Here is a 22704-nt window from a genome sequence, read left to right as displayed (position 1 = left end):
CCGAGGCAGGTGGATCGCTTGAGCCCAGCAGTTCAAGACCAGCCTGGCCAACATGGCAAAACCCTGTCTCCACTAAAGATACAAAAAATTAGCCAGGTGTGGTGGTGCATGCCTGTAGTCCCAGCTACTTGGGAGGCTGAGGCAGGAGAATCACTTGAACCTGGGAGGCAGAGGTTGCAGTGAGCTGAGATTGCACCATTGTACTCTAGCCTGGGCAACAGAGTAAGACTCTGTCTCAAAAAACAAACAAACAAACAAACAAACAAAAAACCTAAACTCCAAACTTTCTTGTAATTTTTATTAGAGTAAAATAAACCTATAAATGCATTTGGAAAGAATTGGTCCTTTTAATAATTATTTAGTCTTTCCATAAAGGAACTTGGTATATTTATTCAAGTTTTCTTTTGAAACTCTTAGTAAAGTTTGTTAGTTTTCTTTATGTTGCTGGTTGCTGTTATTCCTAGGCATTTACATATGTTTTATTACCATTGTGAATGGCATTATTTTTCCATTACTTTTTTTTTTTTTTTTTGAGACAGAGTTTTGCTCTTATTGCCCAGGCTGGAGTGCAATGGCGCGATCTCAGCTCACTGCAACATCCACCTCCCAGGTTCAAGCGATTCTCCTGCCTCGGCCTCCCGAGTAGCTGGGATTACAGGTGTACACCACCACGCCTGGCTAATTTTTATATTTTTAGTAGAGATGGGGGTTTCACCATGTTGCTCAGGCTGGTCTTGATCTCCTGACCTTGTGATCCGCCCACTTTGGCCTCCCAAAGTGCTGGGATTACAGGCATGAGCCACCGCGCCTGGCCGTCATGTTTCTTTATATGCTTCATTATGATCTTGTGGGACCACAATTGTATATTCAGTCCATCATCGATTGAAATGTCATTATGCTGGGCATGACTGTACTTGTGACAGTTAATTTTAGATGTCAAGTTTACTGGGCTAAGAAATACCTAGCAACCTGGAACAGCATTACTGTTGGGAGTGTCTGTGAGGTTGTTTCCAGGAGAGATTAGCAAGTCTGAGTGGACTCGGTAGAGAAGATACACTCTCAGTGTGGGTGGGCACCATCCAATCAGCCAGGGGCCCAGAGAAAACAAAAACAGAAGAAAGGTCAAGGTCTCTATCTCCTGAGGCTGGGATACAGCCATCTCCTGCCTTGAACAACAGAACTCCAGGATCCCCTGCCTTTGGACTTCAGGACTTACATCAGTCTCCCCACCCCCTGGATTCTCAGGCCTTTGGCCTTGGACTGAGAGTTATACCATCTTCTCTGGTTCTGAGGCCTTTGGACTTGAACTGAGCTCTCAGCAGTCTGTCACACGACTTCTCATCTCTATGATCATGTGAGCCAATTCCCTTAATAATTTCCCTCTGCTATGCCTCTCTAGGTATCCTTTTGGTTCTGTCCTCTGGAGTCCATCATCGACCGAAATATCATTATGCTGGATATGACTGTAATTGTGATGGTTAATTTTAGATGTCAAGTTTGCTTGGCTAAGAAATACCTAGCAACCTGGTAAAGCATTACCGTTGTGCGTGAGAGAACGCTAACTAATACGCTCCTATAACTTCCCCAGGATATCATGGGATTTTAATAATGACAGTTATTACTACTTAACTGAGACCTGCAGAGGTAATGAAAATACTTCAGGATCCAACATTAGATGCATGGTCAGTAGACGTTGGGCTACTTTGAGACGTGCTATGGCAATTCGGTGTAGACCTACCCTGACTCGTCCTCTGAGATGATGCTGTTGACGGAGTTTTGGAAACCATTTCTTCTGTGCCCCCAAAGCATATCCAAAACAATAGACATTGTTTGGTGAGGGGAAGACATGAATGTTTGCCATGACGTTGTTTTCCCCTGGGTAGGGAGGAGGATGAAGATAGACAATCTGCAGTGCTGCCAGAAATGAGAATGTCAGGGATAAGTGGGGTTTCCATGGTTTACAAAGCACGGTTGTTGGATCATTGTAGGATCTCAGACTCCTGGGAGGAGGAAGTGGGAGGATCATAGACTGTCTCCTCTCCATCCCCTCCTTGACGACTTGGGTTACTGAGCCACTAGGAGTACAAATGTGAAGTGGGAAGATTCTAGACTGTCTCCTGTCCATCCACTCATTGACGACTTGGGTTATTGATAGCATTAGGAGTACAAATGTAACAGCCACCACTGGAGGCTTCCTGCTCACGGATATGAAGTGGGAGATGCACCAAAATAAACACACAGCACTCACAGTGGACGCTGAGAGGCCACGCCTCTTCCAGAACCCCCTCCCACACACCTATTATAAGTAATTTCTAACCCTGTGATTACTCACAGAAAGAAGAAGAATAGAAGTTGCTGGCATTTGTAGTAACAGGATGAGAAAGTGCGAGACTTCCTGTTATGTGTGTGTGACAGCTGGTGATAAGTGGAGGGCCCTGCACAGGAAATCCGCTCAGCTTCTGCAATGGGGCCTGCCTGACACTTGGGTGCTCCTTCAGTCTCGATGTTGATGGCAGGACAAAGGGGCGCCTGGACCATGGGTGACGTGGTCGAGAAGAGTTTGGAAGGGCCCCTGGCACCTTCTACAGATGAGCCCTCCCAGAAAAGAGGAGACTTGGTCGAGATCTTAAATGGGGAAAAGGTCAAATTTGACGACGCGGGACTCTCCTTAATTCTTCAGAATGGCCTGGAGACCCTGCGAATGGAAAACGCTCTGACAGATGTCATCTTGTGTGTGGACATTCAGGAATTCTCCTGCCACCGCGTGGTGCTTGCCGCAGCCAGCAACTATTTCAGGTCAGCATGCCTAGGACCAGAGTCAAACTGGGTGCAAGTTGCAAGGAAGAGGTGTGTTAGTGTGAGAGCCCAATCTTGAACAGTTGGCCATGATATTTATGGTTTACATATATATTAAGGCTTGTGTGTCTACTTAAAATATAAGAAAGGACACAATCACACTTTATTTTATTATTTATTTATTTATTTTTGAGACAGAGTTTTGCTTTTGTTGCCCAGGCTGGAGTACAATGGCGCAATCTCGGTTCACCGCAACCTCTGCCTCCTGGGTTCAAGTGATTCTCCTGCCTCAGCCTCCCGAGTAGCTGGGATTTGCAGGCATGCGCCACCACGCCCGGCTAATTTTGTATTTTTAGTAGAGATGGGGTTTCTCCATGTTGGTCAGGTTGGTCTTGAACTCCCAACCTCAGGTGATCCACCCGCCTCAGCCTCCCAAAGTGCTGGGATTACAGGTGTGAGACGCTGTGCCCAGCTTATCACACTTTAAATTTTAGGATTTAGGCCACATTAAAAGAGAGATTGGCAGCATTTAAAAGTAATGTTTACATTCTATAGTAAACCTTTTGTGTATATTTCCTTGTTCCAAAGGATGGAAAATTACTGAAGTCGGGGATTTTTTCCCCCTTGGTCTGACTAATGTGTTGGAAACATAATGTTGTCTTTGTTAATCAACAGACGTAGAGAAAAAGGATGTGGCCCCTCTTCTGGAGTTATCAAATGACTTGTTACAAATTAGGGGCTTCTTTATGTGTAGGCAGTGTGGGGAAAGGGAAAGCAGTTACAAAGATGCTTTAGATGTGGGAAGCCTCTAGTTACAATAAACTGGTGATCTCATAGTGGGAAGACCTGAAGTCAGGAGACTTGGTCCCTTCTCGACAGTGAAACTTTAGGCAAGTCACAAAGTGCTCTGAATGTCTGTTTCATCGTCTGTAAGGTGAGCACAATGATGATCACCTTTCAGGGCTGTCATAATTAAACAAGAGCGTGAAAAGGGTCTTACACAGTGTCTAGCATATAGTAAGTAGATGCTCAATATATCTTTCTCGGAATTCTTTTTCTGATTCTGCTTGATTCAGCGAAGGATGACTTATTGAGTGTTTCCCATGAGCACATCCCTGGGGTAGGAATTTTATAGCGCCGGGAACCCAGTGAATACATCTGATCCAGTGTTCTCCATATCGGCATGGACGTGGGGGAACCAGCCTGCAAGGGCAATGTGGATAATGAAGAAAGTATTTGGGAACTTGAAAGGAAATACCCTTAGAATTCTTCTTAATGAGATTCTTCTTAACTCTTGATTCTGGCTGAGGAAATTGAAAACAATTAACCTATGAAAGTATTATGGAAAGTGTTTTCTTTCTTTTTTTTTTTTTTTTTGAGGCGCTTGGGGGGAAATGTTTCTTTGTAATTCATAGAGCAGGATCAGCAGGTTGCTGTGGGACTCATTAGGTCTCCTGTGTCGATAAGACAAGGGGATATCTGGGTTTGAGGAAAGTAGTGGCTGCTGTGCGCCAGACAGACATAGTTATCTGATTTTATTTTTGTAACAGCATGATGAAGGTGGCCGATACCTCCTTTCACAGATGCGGAAATGAAAACTCAGCATTACATATCTGGTCATTGCTGGAGCAGGGATTGGGTATGTTCTAGAAATCCTTGTTACTGCAATGCAAGCTGCCACTAGGTTTGGGACTTCATTCCACGGGAAGTGTGTAAAATGTAAAGTGTAAACACAGCCATCAAAATGGGTTGATATAAACACATTACTTTCTCTACCAACCTTGATCACATGCTTTCACATTGACTGCAGCCCCTCTCAGGAGTGAGTAAAGTCAGGTTAGCTCAATGCCCTGGGGACGCACATTTAGGTTTATTCTTTTGTATCCCTTGCTATCATAAAATGTGTACCTGGAAGCAGTTTTGTTAGTGGGTTGGCCTGGCTGTGGACCAGGCCTGCTGGCTGTGTGCCCCCGAGTTGATCACTGGTCTTCTCTGGTGCTTGGGTTTCTCATCCTAAATGGGAATTTGGGCTCAGATCCTTCCAGCCCTGCTGAACTAGGATACTTAGGGAAAGTCTCTGCCAGTCATCAGAGGAGGCAATAGCAATGAGAAGCTGGAGAACATGAGGGTGAAGGCATCTGACTGTGTATACAGAGTCTCTCCCAAAACTGCCTGGTCATGGGAGGAAATTCCTTCAATTCTTCTCTTCAGAGAAGTGACTTTTGCTTCTTCTCTTGGGATTTCCAACATGACTTTCCTTCTACAGTGAATACTGCCCTGGAGACAGGATTCTTTTTTCCGGTGCTACTATTCATATCAACTCCTGTTTGTGGAGCGCTTACCGTGGGCCAGGCCCCGTAGCTTCTGTATCACATACTCTAGTCCACTCCACCCTCACAGCAACCTGACAAGGCAGGGAGTCCTATCCCCAGCCTACCGACGAGGAGCCAAAGTCCAGAGTGTCACAGCAAGTAAAAAGTAGCCAAGCTGGGATTTAGACCTAGGGCTGTGTTAAATCTGACATGGTCTCACTTTACATCTCACTCTCTCGCTTTGTGTCTAAGGTTTCGAAAGGGGTTCTTCATACGCTCAGGTTTAGGGAAGTCAGAGAGTCTCTCTGTCTGAGAGGCTTTCTTTCTTTTCTTTTCTTTTCTTTCTTTTTTTTTTTTTTGAGACGGAGTCTCGCTCTGTCGCCCAGGCTGGAGTGCAGTGGCACGATCTCTGCTCACTGCAAGCTCCGCCTCCCGGGTTCACGCCATTCTCCCGCCTCAGCCTCCCGAGTAGCTGGGACTACAGGCACCCGCCCCCACGCCCGGCTAATTTTTTGTGTGTGTGTATTTTAGTAGAGACGGGGTTTCACCGTGTTAGCCAGGATGGTCTCCATCTCCTGACCTCGTGATCCACCCGCCTCGGCCTCCCAAAGTGCTGGGATTACAGGCTTGAGCCACCGCGCCCGGCCAGTCTGGGAGGCTTTCAACACAGCTCTCTGTGTTTTGGGGGGCCTGGAAGCTGGTTGTAAAATTATGTCATTTTTTTCCTTTATTCATTGAGAAAATAAATACTTTCCACTAAGGGACTGACAATAGTTTATTAAACAGTCCCCTATGGACAGACATTTGGACTATTTCTAATCCACATTTTGCTATTACAAACAATGTTGTAATGAATAACCTGAAACATGAGTTTTCTTCATATGCATTTCTTGAAGGGGGTTTGCTGAGTCAAATGCATCTGTGGTCTTAGCAGTTATTGCAACGTCTCCTTCACTGGGGTTGAATCATGTTGCATTCCCCACGGCATCACCAAAAGAGGGTGTCATCCAACCGTTGAATTTTTACCAATCTGATAAATGAGAAAGAATATCTCAATTTAGCTTTAATTTGCATTTTTCTTATTTTTAATAAGATCAAACATCTCTTCATATGTTTCAGGGGCATCTGCAGTTCTTTTTTTGTTGAACTGTCTTTCTGTTTTTCATATATTTTTTAAATTAAATTAAATTTTATTTTATTTTATTTTTTATTTTTTTTTTATTTTATTTTATTTTTTTTTTGAGACGGAGTCTCGCTCTGTTACCCAGGCTGGAGTGCAGTGGCGCAATCTCGGCTCACTGCAAGCTCCGCCTCCCGGGTTCACGCCATTCTCCTGCCTCAGCCTCTCCGAGTAGCTGGGACTACAGGCGCCCGCCACCACGCCCGGCTAATTTTTTGTATTTTTAGTAGAGACGGGGTTTCACCGTGGTCTCGATCTCCTGACCTCGTGATCCGCCCGCCTCGGCCTCCCAAAGTGCTGGGATTACAAGCGTGAGCCACCGCGCCCGGCAAATTTTATTTTTTATTAAAGATCTGCAAATAGTAAACAAAGCGTTAAATAGTATTTAAAGGCTTATAATGAAAAAAACAAAAATTCCTTTTTCCTCCTCCACCCTGTCTCGTGCACCAAAGGCTACCGTTTTCAACTTCCATTTGTTTCTTCCGGCACTAGCTCTATATTTCTGCAAAACACACTTATACTGCTCTTTCTTGATTTTTTGGTGTTAGACATCATTTACTGATTTCAACCTAACCTCTTACCATATGCTTTCCTTCCCTGTAATCTTTCAACATAATGTTATCACAACAAGAGTTTACATTACTATGTTCACGAAAACCTTGTTCTCTGTTGAGCCAAATTACTCAATGATCACGTTTCTTTTCTTGTAAACCTTTTGTCTTTCCTGAAGTTATTAATTCACTCATTTTTTCATTTGCTTTGTTTTGGGGTGTCTTTTGCTCACAGCCTCACAAAAATCTTTCATATGGTCCAATGCATCAAAGAATCTACCAGTTCCATTTCCTCAGAATCTTCCTGCCTTGCATCATCTTACACATGTTCCCTGGATTTGCAGGCTGACCAGGATTCACCCGCTTCTCCATCATTCCCTGGAACTATCTGCTATGTTGAATGGAGCCTTCTCCCTTCAACCCCTATCTTTCTCTTCCCTGGTTTACCCTCTTACCCTGATAAGCACATTCTCCAATAATTTCCTAAGAAAGAGTGCATGGGAAGTAATTTTTTTTTTTTTTTTTCTGAGACAGAGTCTTGCTCTGTTGCCCAGGCTGGAGTGCAGTGGCACTATTTCTGCTCATTGCAAGCTCTGCCTCCTGGGTTCACGCCATTCTCCTGCCTCAGCCTCCCGAGTAGCTGGGACTACAGGTGCCTGCCACCACGCCCAGCTAATTTTTTTCGTATTTTTAGTAAAGACAGGATTTCACTATGTTAGCTAGGATGGTCTCAATCTCCTGACCTCGTGATCTGTCCATCTTGGCCTCCAAAGTGCTGGGATTACAGGCGTAAGCCACTACGCCCAGCCCATGGGAAGTAAATTTTTAAGGCCTTGCATATATTTTTGTTTTGTTTTGAGACAGGGTCTCGGTCTGTTGCCCAGGCTGGAGTGCAGCAGCTTGATCATGGCTCACTGCAGCCTCCCTGGGCTCAAGCAATTCTTCCACCTCAGCCCCCTAAGTAGCTGGGACCACAGGCATGTACCACCATGCCCGGCTAATTTTTGTATTTTTTTTAGTAGAGATAGGGTTTCACCATGTTGGCCAGGCTGGTCTGGAACTCCTGACCACAGGTGATCCACCCATCTCAGCCTCCCAATTTGCTGGGATTACAGCTGTGAGCCACCCACCATGCCCCACGCCCAGACTTTCTTTGATTTTAAATAACATTTTGATATTTCACAATGATGTGCCTTGGAGGGGTGTGTGTGTGCGTGTGTGGGTGTGTGTGTGTGTATGTGTGTTTTACTCCAACCATTATGCTATGCATTTGATGAATCCTTTTAATCTGGAGAGTCACATCCTTTAATCCTGAACATTTCCTCATATCACTGCCTGGTAATTACATGGTTACTGTTTTCCTTGTTTTGTATTTCTGGATCACTTATTTGGTAGATGTGGACTTCTAGAACAGTCTCTAGCTTTCTCATCTCTCTCCTGTTGTCCATCCTCTTATCTTTCTGTTTTTTACTTTCTGGAAGATTTTTCTCAATTTTATCTTCCAACCTGTTGAGAATCTCAGTTTTTTAATTCCAAGACTTTTTTCTTGTTTTATTTATGAAGCTTCCTTTTTATAACATCCTGTTCTTGTTTTGTGTAGGTTATATTTTCACTTAATCTCTTTGAGGTTTATATTTTTTAAAAAAACACTCTTCTGTTTTTGTTTGTTTGTTTTTTACTGTTTGTTTCCACTGTATTTTTCTCTTTGCTTTTGTCTCTTTTATTCTATTTTATGTATTTATTTGTTTATTTCCTAGAGACAAGGTCTCCCTATGTTGCCCAGATAGTTTCAAACTCCTGGGCTCAAGGGATCCTCCTGACCCAGCCTCCCGAAGTGCTAGGATTACAGGCATGAGCTACCACACCTGGCCTCTGTCTTTTATTTTAGAGGCTATACTTAAATATCTTGTAGTCTTTAGATAGCTATTCATATTTAAGAGTCAAGCACTAACATGGTGAAACCACATCTCTACTAAAAATACAAAAAATTAGCTGGGCGTGGTGGCACGTGCCTGTAGTCCCAGCTACTCAGGAGGCTGAAGCAGGAGAATCACTTGAATCTGGGAGGTGGAGGTTGAAGTGAGCCAAGATCATGCCACTGCACTCCAGCCTGGGCAACAGAGCAAGACTCAGGTGTCCCGACCTGACGAGTGCCATTCAAATTGGATTTAGCCATGAAATAAGTTATGAAAAACTTTATATTTATCAGCACTTTGGGAATTTTGGAACTGCAGATAAGGGATTATAGATATATAATGCTGAAATATTCACTATCATATTGGTTCTGATCCACAATATTGGAAAATATTAAAAGTGGAAAATATAGGGCCTGACCCTGGTGTTACAATCATTGGCTTCACTTGAGTTCTCAAGTGTACCCACTGTGGCAGCAGCAATCCTCAACGCATTTGTTATTAGCCAGATTTTTAATACAGACCTACATGGCCTTAACTCATTCTTGTTTTTCTTGGCACTTATTCTCTTTTTTTTAATTTGTTTAAATTTTACTTTAAGTTCCGGGATACATGTGCAGAATGTACAGGTTTGTTACATAGGAATACATGTGCCATGGTGGTTTGCTGCACCCATCAACCCATCATCTAGGTTTCAAGCCCCGAGCGCATTAAGTATTTGTCCTAATGCTCTCCCTCCCCTTGCCCTCCACCCCCCGATGGGCCACGGTGTGTGTTGTTCCCCTCCCTGTGTCCATGTGTTCTCATTGTTCAACTCCCACTTATGAGTGAGAACACGCGGTGTTTGGTTTTCTGTTCCTGTGTTAGTTTGCTGAGAATGATGGTTTTCAGCTTCATCCATATCCCTGCAAAGGACATGATCTCATTCCTTTTTATGGCTGCATAGTATTCTATGGGTGTATATGTTCTTGGCACTTATTCTATCACCTGGACTTGCTGACTCTTTTCTGACATCTTACCCCATTATGGAGACAAAGCTCAGGATTACAACATCTACATGTGGCTTAAGAGTAGTCTCTTGCCCCACTTTTCTGCCATGCAGTAATTGGTCAACATGTAATAATGATTAACAAGTGCATAGATTGTGCTCACAATACCCTTCCCATTCCTGGCCTTATGCCTGATTTTTGTAGCTGGCGGGCAAAGTCCTCTCAACATAGCCTCAAGAAACCAGACCCAGAGACTGGGGTATGAGACAGGAGTGAGACAGGAATCTAGACAAGGATTCCAGGCAGCAGTATCAACAAAGGAGATTGCTGTTGACTCAGCCTCAGCCTGGAAGCTTTTCTATGCATGTAGGAAGGGCCAGTCATGAGACAGGGCAGAGAAAAGGCTGATTACCCCTCCCCTCATCACTATGACTCCCCTCCCTCTGCCAACCCTGGGAATCACAGCAGGGCTGCCCTCACAGGTCACTGTCACTTATAGAGTGTGCCATATTTTGCAGTGAGTTGGGCTTCCCAAATGGTGAGAACCAGTTTCTGGTTCTAGCCGCAGTGATGTCCCATATATTTTCAGAGCACACTATCTTTTCACCTTGCACACCCTGACCCTGCTTCCTTGTTTCTTTTTTAACCCTTTGATCCAGACTGATGTCCTAAGGCATGCTGGGTCCTTGCTGCTATGGGGGTGTGTCAGCTCAGCCCCCAGACATAAACCGGAATGAATGTTCCAACAGTATCCTGCCTGCGCATGTGTGTATGAGCACGAGGAGGCTCTGATTTTTACATTTCCTCCTCCTTTTCAGCTTATGTAGCCTACACTAGCAAAAGAGTCTTGGGGAGCTGAGGGGTCATAGGAAATGACCTGTTAGCCACATTTCTGTTCTCCGTGAAGAGGCCTGTTTTCAGTTTAGACATCCTGGGGGAACCACTCTTCCCATCAAAGTGAGCTCCCCCGAGGATGAAATGGACACCATGCTATCTACTTGATATTATGAAGATTGAATGAAATAAAAAGAATCCAGCAAAGTGCCTGAAAAAATGTTGGCCGTCCATATTCCAAACTGAGAAAAAATGCTTAATACAAAGATTACCACATCACGTATAAAAACAAAATACTGGAAGCAACCTAAATGTCCACAGTGAGAGAATGATTTTCGTATTATGCCTCTGTTGAAACTGGTAGCAATATAATAAATAGTCATTACGAGAAGTATGGAGCACTGTAGGAAAAATATTATAATGAAAAGAGGGGGCAAAGCAAGATGCAAAATTGCATGTAAACTATGGAAAGATATGCATGTGAGAAAAGGTAGACAAATAACACCAAAATGAAAACTGTTAACATTATCAGAAAGCCCCATAATCCCTTACCCAAATATCTGGGAGCCAGATGTGCTTTGCCATTCAGAATTCTTTGGATATTAGCATATCTTAAATATTATATAGCACCTCCAGCACTCTTTAATGGATTACTACTTCAGCAGTGAGTATACGAATAGTTGTCCTAAGTGGAATAAATAAAGACTCTGAGGTCGGGCGCGGTGGCTTACGCCTGTAATCCCAGCACTTTGGGAGGCTAAGGCTGGTGGATCACCTGAAGTCAGGAGTTCAAGACAAGCCTGGCCAACATGGTGAAACACCGTCTCTACTAAAAAATACAAAAATTAGCCAGGCGCGGTGACGTGTGCCTGTAGTCCCAGCTACTCAGGAGGCTGAGGCAGGAGAATCGCTTGAACCCGGGAGGCGGAGGTTGCAGAGAGCTATGATCATGGCACTGCATTCCAACCTGGAAGACAGAGGGAGAGATTCCGTCAAAAAAAAAAAAAAGACTTACGGCACTGGGGTTTCAGTCTAGACTCTGCCACTTGCTGGCTATGTAAATCTTGGAGGAACTGCTTGGCTTCTCTGAGGCTCAACACTGATGTCTACAATAGAGCGAGGCTAAAAATTTATGTCTACCAATCCCAGCAAGTTGTGAAATGCAAATAGTAGAATGGATTCATTTATTAATTTATTTGCCCCAACACTTTATGCGTGGTAATAAGTCAGATTTCTTGGTTCTGAGAAACAGAAATCAACTCTGGCTTATTTGAGAAGAGGAATTTATGTAAATGATAGTAGGAACTCACAAAATCCCCACAGAAGTTTGGAGAACCAAACCCAGAGGACAAACAGGTGCAAGGGAGGATAGACAGGGGCCAGGACCGCAGCCCGAAGCCACCCAGGACTCCTTTGGGGAGGACTTCCTTGCTGCTGTACAATGCTGGGGCCACAGCTGCACAGCTGCAGCCATTGGCACTGCTGTCAGGGCTGTCTCTGGAAGCTGGAGGTTGCTGCTGCTTGTCCTGCCTCCACCCAAGCAGGCTTTCCTCCATCTGGGTTTCTTGATATCAGTGGCTTCCAATTCAAAACTATTTGCTAGGCTTGCAATATGTGCAGAACAGATGTTAAAGTATCACGAAAACTACACAGTTATGAGGGGATTCCATGACCCTTGTCACACAGGCATCAGAGATATGGATCCTGAGACCCAAATACGCAAGAAGGTAATTATTAGCACATTCACTCCTCTGCTCCCTGCAAAACTGTGAGGAGCCCTGGATACACTTGTAGGGATGTGTGGCATGAAGGCATCATCCATCATGGGTGGACTAAAAGCAGGTTGAAAAATGCAAGCCATGTGAAGGCAGTGGCCACCTTATTCTCCTCGATGCCATTGCAATGGCTGACACTCAGCAGACATCCTGTAAATGCGTGAAGTGAATGAACACTTGGATCTTCCTCCTGCAGGTCCAGTCACTGATCAAGTAGCATCCTGGCCAGAGCAGGAAGTCCTCACAGAGTTGGGTGGGAAGCTATTGTGCAACTTTAGAAAAGGGAAAGATGATAAAATATGGCTATCACAGGAAAAATGGGAAGGAACAGTTCCAAAATCCAAAATGCCTCAGAATATTATGGATTGAACTGGTCGCTCATGTGACCACCTGCATATAGATGTGCCATGCATACAATGTGACTCGCAGTTCTTTTGTTTTTTTTTTTTTTTGCACTGGGAGTGGGGAGAGGGGTTCTGCACCAGGGCAGAAGTGCAATCAGGTCCTTTGATTTTTCATGGAAGTGTCATCTCTCTCACCCCTACTCCTAGTGTCTACAGCATGTGGATCTTATTTCAATCAAGATTAGAAAATCTATTCTTCAATTTTAAATAATCTTCCATGCAGCTCCCAACTAAAACACGACAGAGAAATATTTTCATCATTCATAGCTCAAGTTGTGAGCTTTATCCCTTCATCAAACCCATGGATATGCAACTGTCCCTCCATGAAAATGTTTTTTCAGGACAAGTTTCTAACATGGTAAACACCAAACAGTCCACGAGAAGAGCTGGCCACATGCAGAGCCTTTGTGTTTTTGGTAAAACCGCCATGAGCGCAACATCTATTTTCGCTGCTTCATGTTCCTTTATTGGTGAGCATTCTTTTGGTTTCAAGGGATAAGAAATCAACTCAATCAGCTTAGGCCAAGAGAAAGGTATTTGGTGACATTATCAAATCATAGGAAGGGCTGGGATGCAGCAGAGCCCAGGGAGAAGAGGAACCAGGCCCTTTCATGCAGCCCGCGTGCTCTTTCTCCACCCCTCACTTGGCTTCTCTCTCAGGTTGGATTTCTCAGGCTGACCTCTGCCACACGGTTGGGGGTTTGCCTATTGGCTGCTATGAGACTCCTAGCCTTGGCTCTAGAGGGAAAATGAGGGACTTTCTCTACCTGCGGCTTGAAAAGCCCCGGGAAAGACTCTGATTGGCTCAGCTCCATTCAGTTGCCCAATCCTAGGCCAATCACCGTGCCAGGGAGGTGGGGCACAATGATCAGCCCAGCCTAGGTCAGGAGTCCACCCTTGGCTAAAGAGCTGTACGTGCATGCGTGTGTGTGTGTGTGTGTGTGTGTGTGTGTGTGTGTGTGTGTTTGAGAGAGAGAGAGAGACAGAAGACAGAAAGGCGGAGAGGCCTGTAATGACGTGAGAGCTCCCGCCTGAACCACATGATTTGAGTGGGGCCTGGATGGGGAGAAGAGCATTTCCCGACATGGAAAGATGCTGGACAAAAAGAAAAATAAAGTCCGCTAAAGAGGGATAACAAACACTGCTTTACTTTCTTATTAGCCAATTTGTCATACTTTTACCTTTGCTGCAACTATCAGGAAGCTCTGTGGATTCACTTTCCTTAGCCGTGGTTTCAGAGATATATTCTCCTTCGACTTTAATTTCTTAATTCTTGTATTCTTATTTTTATTGTTACTGTTTTGTGTTTTATGATACCTCTGCTTCTTTTTTAGAAGCCTTCTTAAATTCTTTTGGTGAGGCCATCTCCACATAAAGATAAGTCTCCTCTGCTGTGAAAGAGTATCACTTAGGCAACCTACATGTTCTCTGCCAGCTGTAAAGGCCAGCATTCTTTTACTGTATTTAACTTCTATGGAAAACGTTAAGGCCACAATAATTACAAGAGTGTTGATACTGCTATGGCTTTTTTTTTTGAGACTGAGTTTTGCTCTTGTCGCCCAGGCTGGAGTGCAATGGCCTGATCTCAGCCCACGGCAAACTCTACCTCCCAGGTTCAAGTGATTCTTCTGCCTCAGCCGCCTGAGTAGCTGGGACTACAGGTGTGTGCCACTACGCCTGGCTAATTTTGTATTTTTAGTAGAGATGGGGTTTTACCATGTTGGCCAGGCTGGTCTTGAACTCCCGATAGGTGATCCACCTGCCTCGGCCTCCCAAAGTGCTGGGATTACAGGCGTGAGCCACCACACCCGGCCTTGTGCTACGGCTTTAAAACACAATCAAACCAAAACTAACAGGTTGCGTCATAGCCCTTTCTGAAGAGATGCTCTGGGATCTATAATGAATAGTAGGCACTCAGCAGGTTTGCATATGATGATTCAGGTCCAGGGTCAAGTAAGACCTTATTGGATTGAAAAGATCATGTGTCTTGTAGAGTAAGCTCAGGTTTATGGAGGGCTGAGTATCAAGGGCGTTTTGGTGTTGGGGGAATTATGGGAGAGGCAGAGGCCCAGTGGATAACTCCTGGAAGGTGGAATTTTATTGTATTATTGTGTATAGCGAACACAACACAAAAGAATAGGACAGAAGAGAACGGAGATTAGGGAAAGTTAGGAAACTGTCAGGTGACTAGCAGTGTCTTTAAAACTCAGGATAGCAGGCTGGGTTGGCAGATGATGTCTGTCTCATTAGCAGGTGGGCCTCAAAATGGAGGGGCAGAGAATTCTTAGTAACTGCTATGAAAATTATCATTCCTCCCATGCTCCTCCAGTGTACCACCGATGATTAGCAGGCCTTCAGTTAAGGAACACTGCATAGTATTATCTCTCTCTCTCTCTTTCTTTTTTGAAATGGAGTCTCGCTCTGTCATCCAGGCTGGAGTGCAGTGGTGCGATCTCGGCTCACTGCAACCTCCATCTTCCGGGTTCAAGCTATTCTCCTGCCTCAGCCTCCTGAGTAGCTGGGATTACAGGTCACCACACCAAAATAGTTTTTGTATTATTAGTAGAGACAGGGTTTCACCTTGTTGGCCAGGCTGGTCTTGAACTCCTGACCTCAGGTGATCTGCCCGCCTCGGCCTCCCAAAGTGCTGGGATTACAGGCTTGAGCCACCATGCCAGCCAGTATTATCTCTCTTAATGTGCAAATACCTGGAGGGGAAGGAATGCAAAATGTTAAACTTTCAGAACTACAGTGCTGAGTGGACTTAGTGAATTTCCATCCGTCCATCCATCCATCCATCCATCCATCCATCCATCCATCCATCCATGTATCCATCCATTTGACACAAATTTATTAAGTGCCTACTCTGTGGCAGGCACAGAGTTTACAAAGATGAATAAATTATGGTTCCTGCTCGACCTGGAAGTCATAATCTAGTTAGGACAGAGAGATAAGTAAATTGATGTTTAGTGTACAGGGTGATAAGTGCTATGATGCAGCTCTGCACAGGGGTTATGGTGGAGCTCGGCACAGGGGCTGTGAGAGGTTTGCTACATGGGAGCTATAGGAGCTTACAGAAGGGCATTAAATCAGACTGAAGAAAGAGCAGTCTGAGAAGGCTTCCTGGCAGAGGTGATATCTGAACGGAGTTTTGAAGGATGAGTAGGCATTGGCCAGAAGGGGTCAGAGGGGAGAAAGGAGAAGAGAGGAGAATTCCAGGCAAAGAGAAACACATCTGAGAAGGTGCCACGCAGCGTAACCACAGGTAGAAGAGTAGGCTGAAACAAAGGACATGCATAGGCCAATAAGGCTGAGAGACAGACATGGTCAGACCAGGAAAGGTTTTGTTGGGTGAAGCTGAGGAGTTTGAAACATGACTTACAGATAGTGGGAAGCCATGGAAGAGTCTTTAAGTAGGAAAGAGATGTGATCCAAGTTCCCCCTTAAAATAATCCTTTACACTGTGGGTATGGAGGGTCCCATCAATCTAGGCAGACCCTTAGGTAAGTTGCAAGAAATTTCAGTGAGAGGAGATGAGGGTTGGAATTAAGGTGTAGGCAGTGTGGTTGGGGAGGCCTCCAGCAATATTCACAGTCCTCTCTCTGGGCCTGCAGGGCAGGCGGACCACAGAGAGCAGGAGGGAGAGGCAGCACTGCCCAGCAGGGAAGGGTAGGGGGAAGTGAGGTTAGGAGGCCTGGAACACAAAGCGAACTGACTCCACTCTTTGCTGAGGGCCAGCTCTGAGCCTCAAGATTGGAAAGAGAAAGAGAAAGTGGTCTGACCTTATCAACCCTTCGCCTGCCCAGGCTATCCCATTTTAGAGCAAAGCTCAGAAACAAAGCAACTTAAGTTCTGAACTTGCAATTTTTGAACACCTTGGAGATACAGCCACAGCTATAATTAAAATATGTTCCCCTCTCTTGTCCACATCTCTGATAGAGACCACTGCTGGCTTTTAGGGTGACTTCCTTTGATTTTTTTTTTTGTTTTTTTGTTTTGTGTTTTTTAGAGTCTTTCTATGTTGCCCAGGCTCCACTTGAACTCGTGGCCCCAAGTGATCCTCCTGCCTTGGCCTCCCAAGTAGCTGGGACTACAGGCATGTGCCACCACACCCAGCTCCTTCCTTTGAATGTAAATAAGTTACCTGGGAGGACCAATTAGAAACGGGGGCCCCTTTCTGGGGGTTGCAATCCACATTAGTGCACAAGGCTTGGCAGGTGTAGGAGGGTGCTGGATTTTATAGCTCAAGTCAAGCCTGGCCTGTGCACTCCTGCGTGTAGCCCAACTGTGGCAGCTCCTCCTTCACGTCTAGATTCATAACTGCTCCCCATCCCCAGCTGGAGGAGCTCCTGTCTTCTGTCCCTTTCCCTCTGGATTCTGTATCATGAAAGCCCAAGGGACAGGACTGGCAGTCCAGATTCCTCTGTGGCAGCTGGCGGAGGGAGCAGCCTAGAACACACACAGGATCATCTTTGCCTGTCACAAGGGATGACTTTTATGACTGGAGGAGCCTTAGCATTTGAATACCTTGGGGCAAAGACTGGGGCCAGTGCCAGCTTGCAAGTTTCTAAGTGGTTAGAACCAGGGAAGGCTCAGAAAAAGCCTTTAAGCAGAGGCTGATCCCTAACTTCTGGACAATGACATGGTCACAAGGAAGCCATAGAGTCTTGGAGGTGGGCGTGGACAGTGGGAAAAGAGGGTCACGTGGAGCCTCCAGGCAATAGCCTGGTGGGGACGTGGCGGTGGACGGCGAAAGAGCGCAAATGCAGACCCTACTCCAGGCCCAGAGCGGAAGTGAGAATCTGAGCCGACCTCATTGGGTTGTGAGGGAAGTGGGGTTTTGTTAGGGGAAGCCAGGTTTCACCTTCAGGAAGGAGGTGGAAGATGTGTAAAAACAAAAGCAAACAAAGGTAAAGAATAATCACGATGTTTTGTAAGTTAAACTCTCAGGTAGGAGAGCTTAGGGTAATCATCAATGGGGCCGGGTGTGGTGGCCTGTGCCTGCAGTCTCAGCTACTTCGGAGGCTGAGGTGGGAGGATTGCTTGAGGCCAGGAGATTGAGGCCAGCCTGGGCAACAGAGAGATCTTGCCTCAAAACAAACAAACAAACAAACAAGCAAACAAAAACGGGCCTGGAGTTCCAATTCAGAGAATCGCTACGGTTTCTTTTGTCCAATTGTATCACTCCACCCTGCAAGTGACAGACATTCAGCTCAAACTGGTCCAAGCATAAAGGGAAAAAAATAATTTATTTGCTCATGGAATTAAAAAAAAGTCTGGGGTAATGGTTTCAGGTCTAGTTGGGTCCTTGTGCCCAAATTAATGTTACTGTGACTCAGTTTCTCTCTCCCGCTTAGTTCGGATTTCCTCTGTGTGGGTTTCTCTCTTAGGGAATGGCTTCACACATGAGGACAGGCAGGTAGCCAGCATCTCCAAGCTTTCATGTCCACCAGCTCAGCAATTCTAGTGGGAAGAGACAGCTTCTCTTTCTCAGTAATTCCAAAGAAAGTTCTGGAATTGGCTCCAATTGAATTGGCTTCTTCCTATTCCCATCCCTGAACCAATCATTGTGGCTTGGGCTTGGACGGTGGGGTGGTTCCTAATGGAAGATCTGGGTACTCCTACTAAAAGAGACAGGAGTAAGTTGGGCAGATGAAACAAAAACTGTCCACTGTATCTTTGTGACTGTGTCGTCACTAAAGCCTGACCACAAGTATTTGTTGTAATTGATGTTCTATCTTGTCTGATCTTGCAGACAGAACAAGCCCTTCTTTCTGTCATAAACTTGGATGGCAGAATTTCACGGCAGGCTGAGGCATCAGCAATGGTCTGGTGGGACTTGGAGGGATTCTGCTTCCCTAGGAACATGGCCAGAGTTTTCATCTCCACAGGGGCCATGGGCAGTGTCCTTGAGGAGTGGTGAACTAGGGCAAGAAGCTTGGCAGAAGGGAATTCTTTTTTTTTTTTTTTGAGATTGAGTCTCACACTGTCACCCAGGCTGGAGTGCAGTGGTGCAACCTTGGCTCACTGCAACCTCTGCCTCTCGGGTTCAAGCAATTCTCCTGCCTCAGCCTCCCGAGAAGCTGAGATTACAGGCACCTGCCACTACACCCGGGTAATTTTCTGTATTTTTAGTAGAAACAGGGTTTCACTGTGTTGGCCAGGCTGGTCTTGAACTTCTGACCTCGCTATCTGCCCGCCTCGGCATCCCAAAGTGCTGGGATTACAGGCATGAGCCACCGCACCCTGCCCACAGAAGGGAGTTATTCTGAGGCCTGCTGATGCTTAGAGTCAGATCGGGGCAGTTGTAGGCTTCCAGCTCCTCTGCCAGTTTGGAGCAAAGCTGGCAAATGGAATGGGATTGCCACCCGATTCGGGAGGCAGCCGTAGGCCTCGTGGAATTCTAGGAAGTCTGTGTCTCAGAAGATGAAAGGAAGGATCCATAGTGAGGGAGGACTTTCCAGAAACATATCTTCCCTAGCACTATGGCCAATTGTTTCCATGACTTTGATCTTTGTTCAATCTCCTTCTCAGGAGGAGGCCTGTGTTAAGAAGTAGGGGTGACCTCTGTCTAGGGCAGAGGTTCTCAAAGTTTGCTTTGCAAAGGAATTATGAGTCGGAGCCAGGGACACCTGATTAAATACATACCTCCAGCCCTACTGCTAGAGATTTGGCTTCAGTAAGTCTAAGGTAGGTTGGGTACAGGATTCTGCCTTCTGAATAAGCACCCCAAGGTTCTGATGCAGCTGGTTCAGGGAACACACTTTGAGATTCACCTCTTGAGGCTGGAGTATCTGAGTCCAAGGATGTAAGCAGGACTCCAGTATTGAGACAGGATCCATATGATAAAACTCAGGGAACAGCTTGAGCTCAGAAACACAGCAGAGCTGAATGTTTACGTGCTTCCCTTGGTTAGTATTGGCTCAGGTTTTGGTGCCTTGAACTAAGAGGTGCTGGGTACCATAGACAGAGATGCCATGTCATGCTAGGTCACACTTGCATCTGCTGACTCCCTGCTTTCTTTGCAATGGAACCCCCTTTGATTGACTTCATTGTGTTTATATCCAATAATCCTTTCTTAACAATAGTGTTCATTGTGTAGTACATGCTGACTAGTTTAAAAAACTTTTAAACAGATTGTATACATATGGACATTGTATTCTTAAGTAGAATTTAACTCATTTTGCGACTAATGTTAAAGCCACCCCCACACAGAATATCTCAGTGAAACAGGGGAGTTCGTTCCTGGTATAAACGGGGATGGTGAAGAAATAAGAGGAGGGACAGAACAGGGGGCAGACGGGTGGAGCCGGTGTAGGAGTGAGATAGTGAGAGTGATGGGGTGGGTATTTGTTTATAGGGTTAGAATTAGGGTTGCAGGAGGCAGGGAGTTGAGAGGTGTGGAGTTCTAGGGAAGGGGTCAGCTATAGTGGAGTTGGGCTGGGTGAAATATTCTGAGTTGGTGAAGTTTAGGAACTATAGGAGCTTGTAGAGCTCATCGAAGTAGTGCAGGTATGTCGAATGTTTGAGTGTCCTCTTCAAGCTCTAGGCCCTGGACTTGGGAGTGTGATAGGAGTTCCCTAGAGGCGGTGGAGGGCCTCATCCTCCAGGGATGTTTGGTAATTCTTGGAGGTACAGATTCCTGTCAAAAGCAAGCGCAAAGGGACTAGGAAGGACAAGCTGGTTGATTCATTCATTCATTCACTCACTTTCCCTAGGGACCATCCCTACTTGGTGGTAGCACTGCTCTGGCCCCTGGATACAGTGCTGAGCATGGCACATCCTCACTCAGCTGGCATTCTAGTGGGGTGACAATAGTTAACAAATAGATAGGTAATCTGATTTCAGGATGTGCAGAGCTATGAAGAAAAATAAAGGAAGTGAAGAGGTGAGGGAGTGGCGATTTTAGATTAGGGGGAGTGTCGGGGACAACCTCTCTGAGAAGGCGATGTTTGGCAGAGACCTGAGGTGCAGAAGCCTGGTAGAGACTGGAGAGGCATGCGGCCAGGCAGTGTTTGCGGCATGGCCCAACTTCATGCTGGGAGATTCTTGGGCCTGTGGATATTTTCATGACTGTTGTGGGAGACAAGCTTGCTGGGTCTGGCTCTATTTTGGAGTGGGCAGTGACTCACCATCCAAGTGTTGGGCAACTGGTACGCTGCTGTGAGATTGTTTCTGCTGTATAATGAGGATCCTCCTAGCTACCTCTGTTTTACAACAATCTCATGAGAATTGGTCAGTGTCTTTCTAGAAAGTGTTTTTATTACACAATATCTTGCAAGTTTGCCACGGGATAAGTTGTCAGCAACCAACTCAGCTGTGTTCTCAGAGAGCAAAGTTTGGGCTGGTCCACTGAGCGCTGGCACTGAGTTAATCCCCTCTGAAAGGCTTTGAACTCCTGCTGATTTTCTTGGTTTTCGTGCACTGCTGAGCTCCTGATTCAGAGCCTGAAGCCCTAGGTTCTGGTCCCTGTTCTATTGCTGACAACCCATGGGGACCAAGCTTTGCCCAAGTGTGCCCGTGGATATCCCGGAGTGTGCCCATGGATATCCCGGGGGAGCAGCAGGAGGCCTGGGGGAGCAGCAGGAGGCCTGGGAGTTTCGTCTATGAGGAATATGCAGATTTCCCCTTAGTTTCATCTTATCCATGTTCAGCATGGTGGCCATGGCCAGGGTAGTGTATTTAAGTGGCAGAAAATTCATGAAAATATTTCAAAGGGAGCAGAGAAATGCTGGAACTTGGGGAGTCAAAGCTGATAAAAAGAGCCCTGGAGAGAAGGACACTGTCTTGAGGGCACTTTCTTTCTCTCCCACGAACTGAGCTGAGATGTTTAGGCCGATTTATGCACAGCGGTAGCCCTACGCTTGCTCTGGATGGATGGTCGACAGCAATGCAGCAAGTCGAACACGCAGTTACCTGATACACACCCGGCCAAATGCTGAAGAGATAAGGGTTGTGAGTCACTGTGGTGCTTGGTCCACTTACCCCTAAGTGTCTCCCACCAACCTTCCAAGATTCCTCTGATCTGGTCCAAAATACTTTCCCTGATTGAGTGCTGACGAGGTGCCAGGTATTGTGCTAACGCCTTGGTGTACTTCATCTTGCTTATTCTTCTGTGGAGCTCACTGAGGTGGGGACTATTATTATACCATTTTACAGATGAGGAAGCTGAGGTTCACTCACTTGCACTAAGTCACACGATGAGTGAGCATCAGAGCTCAGACAAGACACCAGTCCCTCCTCTGCCTGCCAACAGCCAGGTGGCTGCTCTTTTTCCCCTGCCCTCCCCAGGCTCCCGGAAGTCCCTTTGCTTGTGCACATGCAAACTCACACATACACAAAGCCAGATGTGCTGGAGAATTTACCTGCTCCTGGATGGCCTGTAACAAAAGACAGTCAGTGTGGCCAGAGAGTATCACAGCCCTTGACTCCTGGTGGGACAATTCAGAAGTGTCTTTTCCAGAGGTCCCTGCAGGATCAGGCTGAAGCCACTTTCTGCATGACTTTTGCCTTGCTGGGCTTCCTCCCCACTTTGTCTTGCCCCCTTGCTCCCTTACATCACTAGCACAGGAGATCTGCTTCCAGGGAATCCAGATGCCTGGTCAGGCATGGGTTGAGCTGGGGCAGCATGTTATTAAGTGACTGTGATTCCAAACAAGAATTCGGGGCCAGGCACAGTGGCTGACGCCTGTAATTCCAGCACTTTGGGAATCTGAGGCAGGTGGATCATGAGGTCAGCAGATTGAGACTACCCTGGCTAACACGGTGAAACCCTGTCTCTACTAAAAATACAAAAAATTAGCCAGGCGTGGTGGCGGGTGCTTGTAGTCTCAGCTACTCGGGAGGCTGAGGCAGGGGAATGGCTTGAACCCGGGAGGCTGAGGCTGCAGTGAGCCGATATTGCACCACTGACCCACCCAGGGGAAAAGAAAGAAAATATGGAAAAAAAA

The 22704-nt window shown here is 45.9% G+C and overlaps 1 protein-coding gene across 1 annotated transcript in view; it reads left to right on the top strand.

Annotated features, from left to right (window-relative positions):
- Positions 1-2450: 2450 nt before the first annotated feature.
- Positions 2451-22704, top strand: part of KLHL6 (kelch like family member 6) — a 62153-nt gene continuing 41899 nt past the window's right edge. Inside the window, exon 1 of the mRNA XM_032171724.2 lies at positions 2451-2796. Coding sequence (XP_032027615.1) covers positions 2504-2796 — 293 coding nt within the window. The 5' untranslated portion in view covers positions 2451-2503. The remainder of the gene's footprint in view (positions 2797-22704) is intronic.

The sequence above is a fragment of the Hylobates moloch genome, unplaced genomic scaffold (genome assembly GCF_009828535.3).
Source record: "Hylobates moloch isolate HMO894 unplaced genomic scaffold, HMol_V3 SCAFFOLD_13, whole genome shotgun sequence".
NCBI lineage: Eukaryota > Metazoa > Chordata > Mammalia > Primates > Hylobatidae > Hylobates > Hylobates moloch.
The sequence above is the reverse complement of the archived record's forward strand: the minus strand, read 5'-3'. Positions and strand labels throughout refer to the sequence as shown.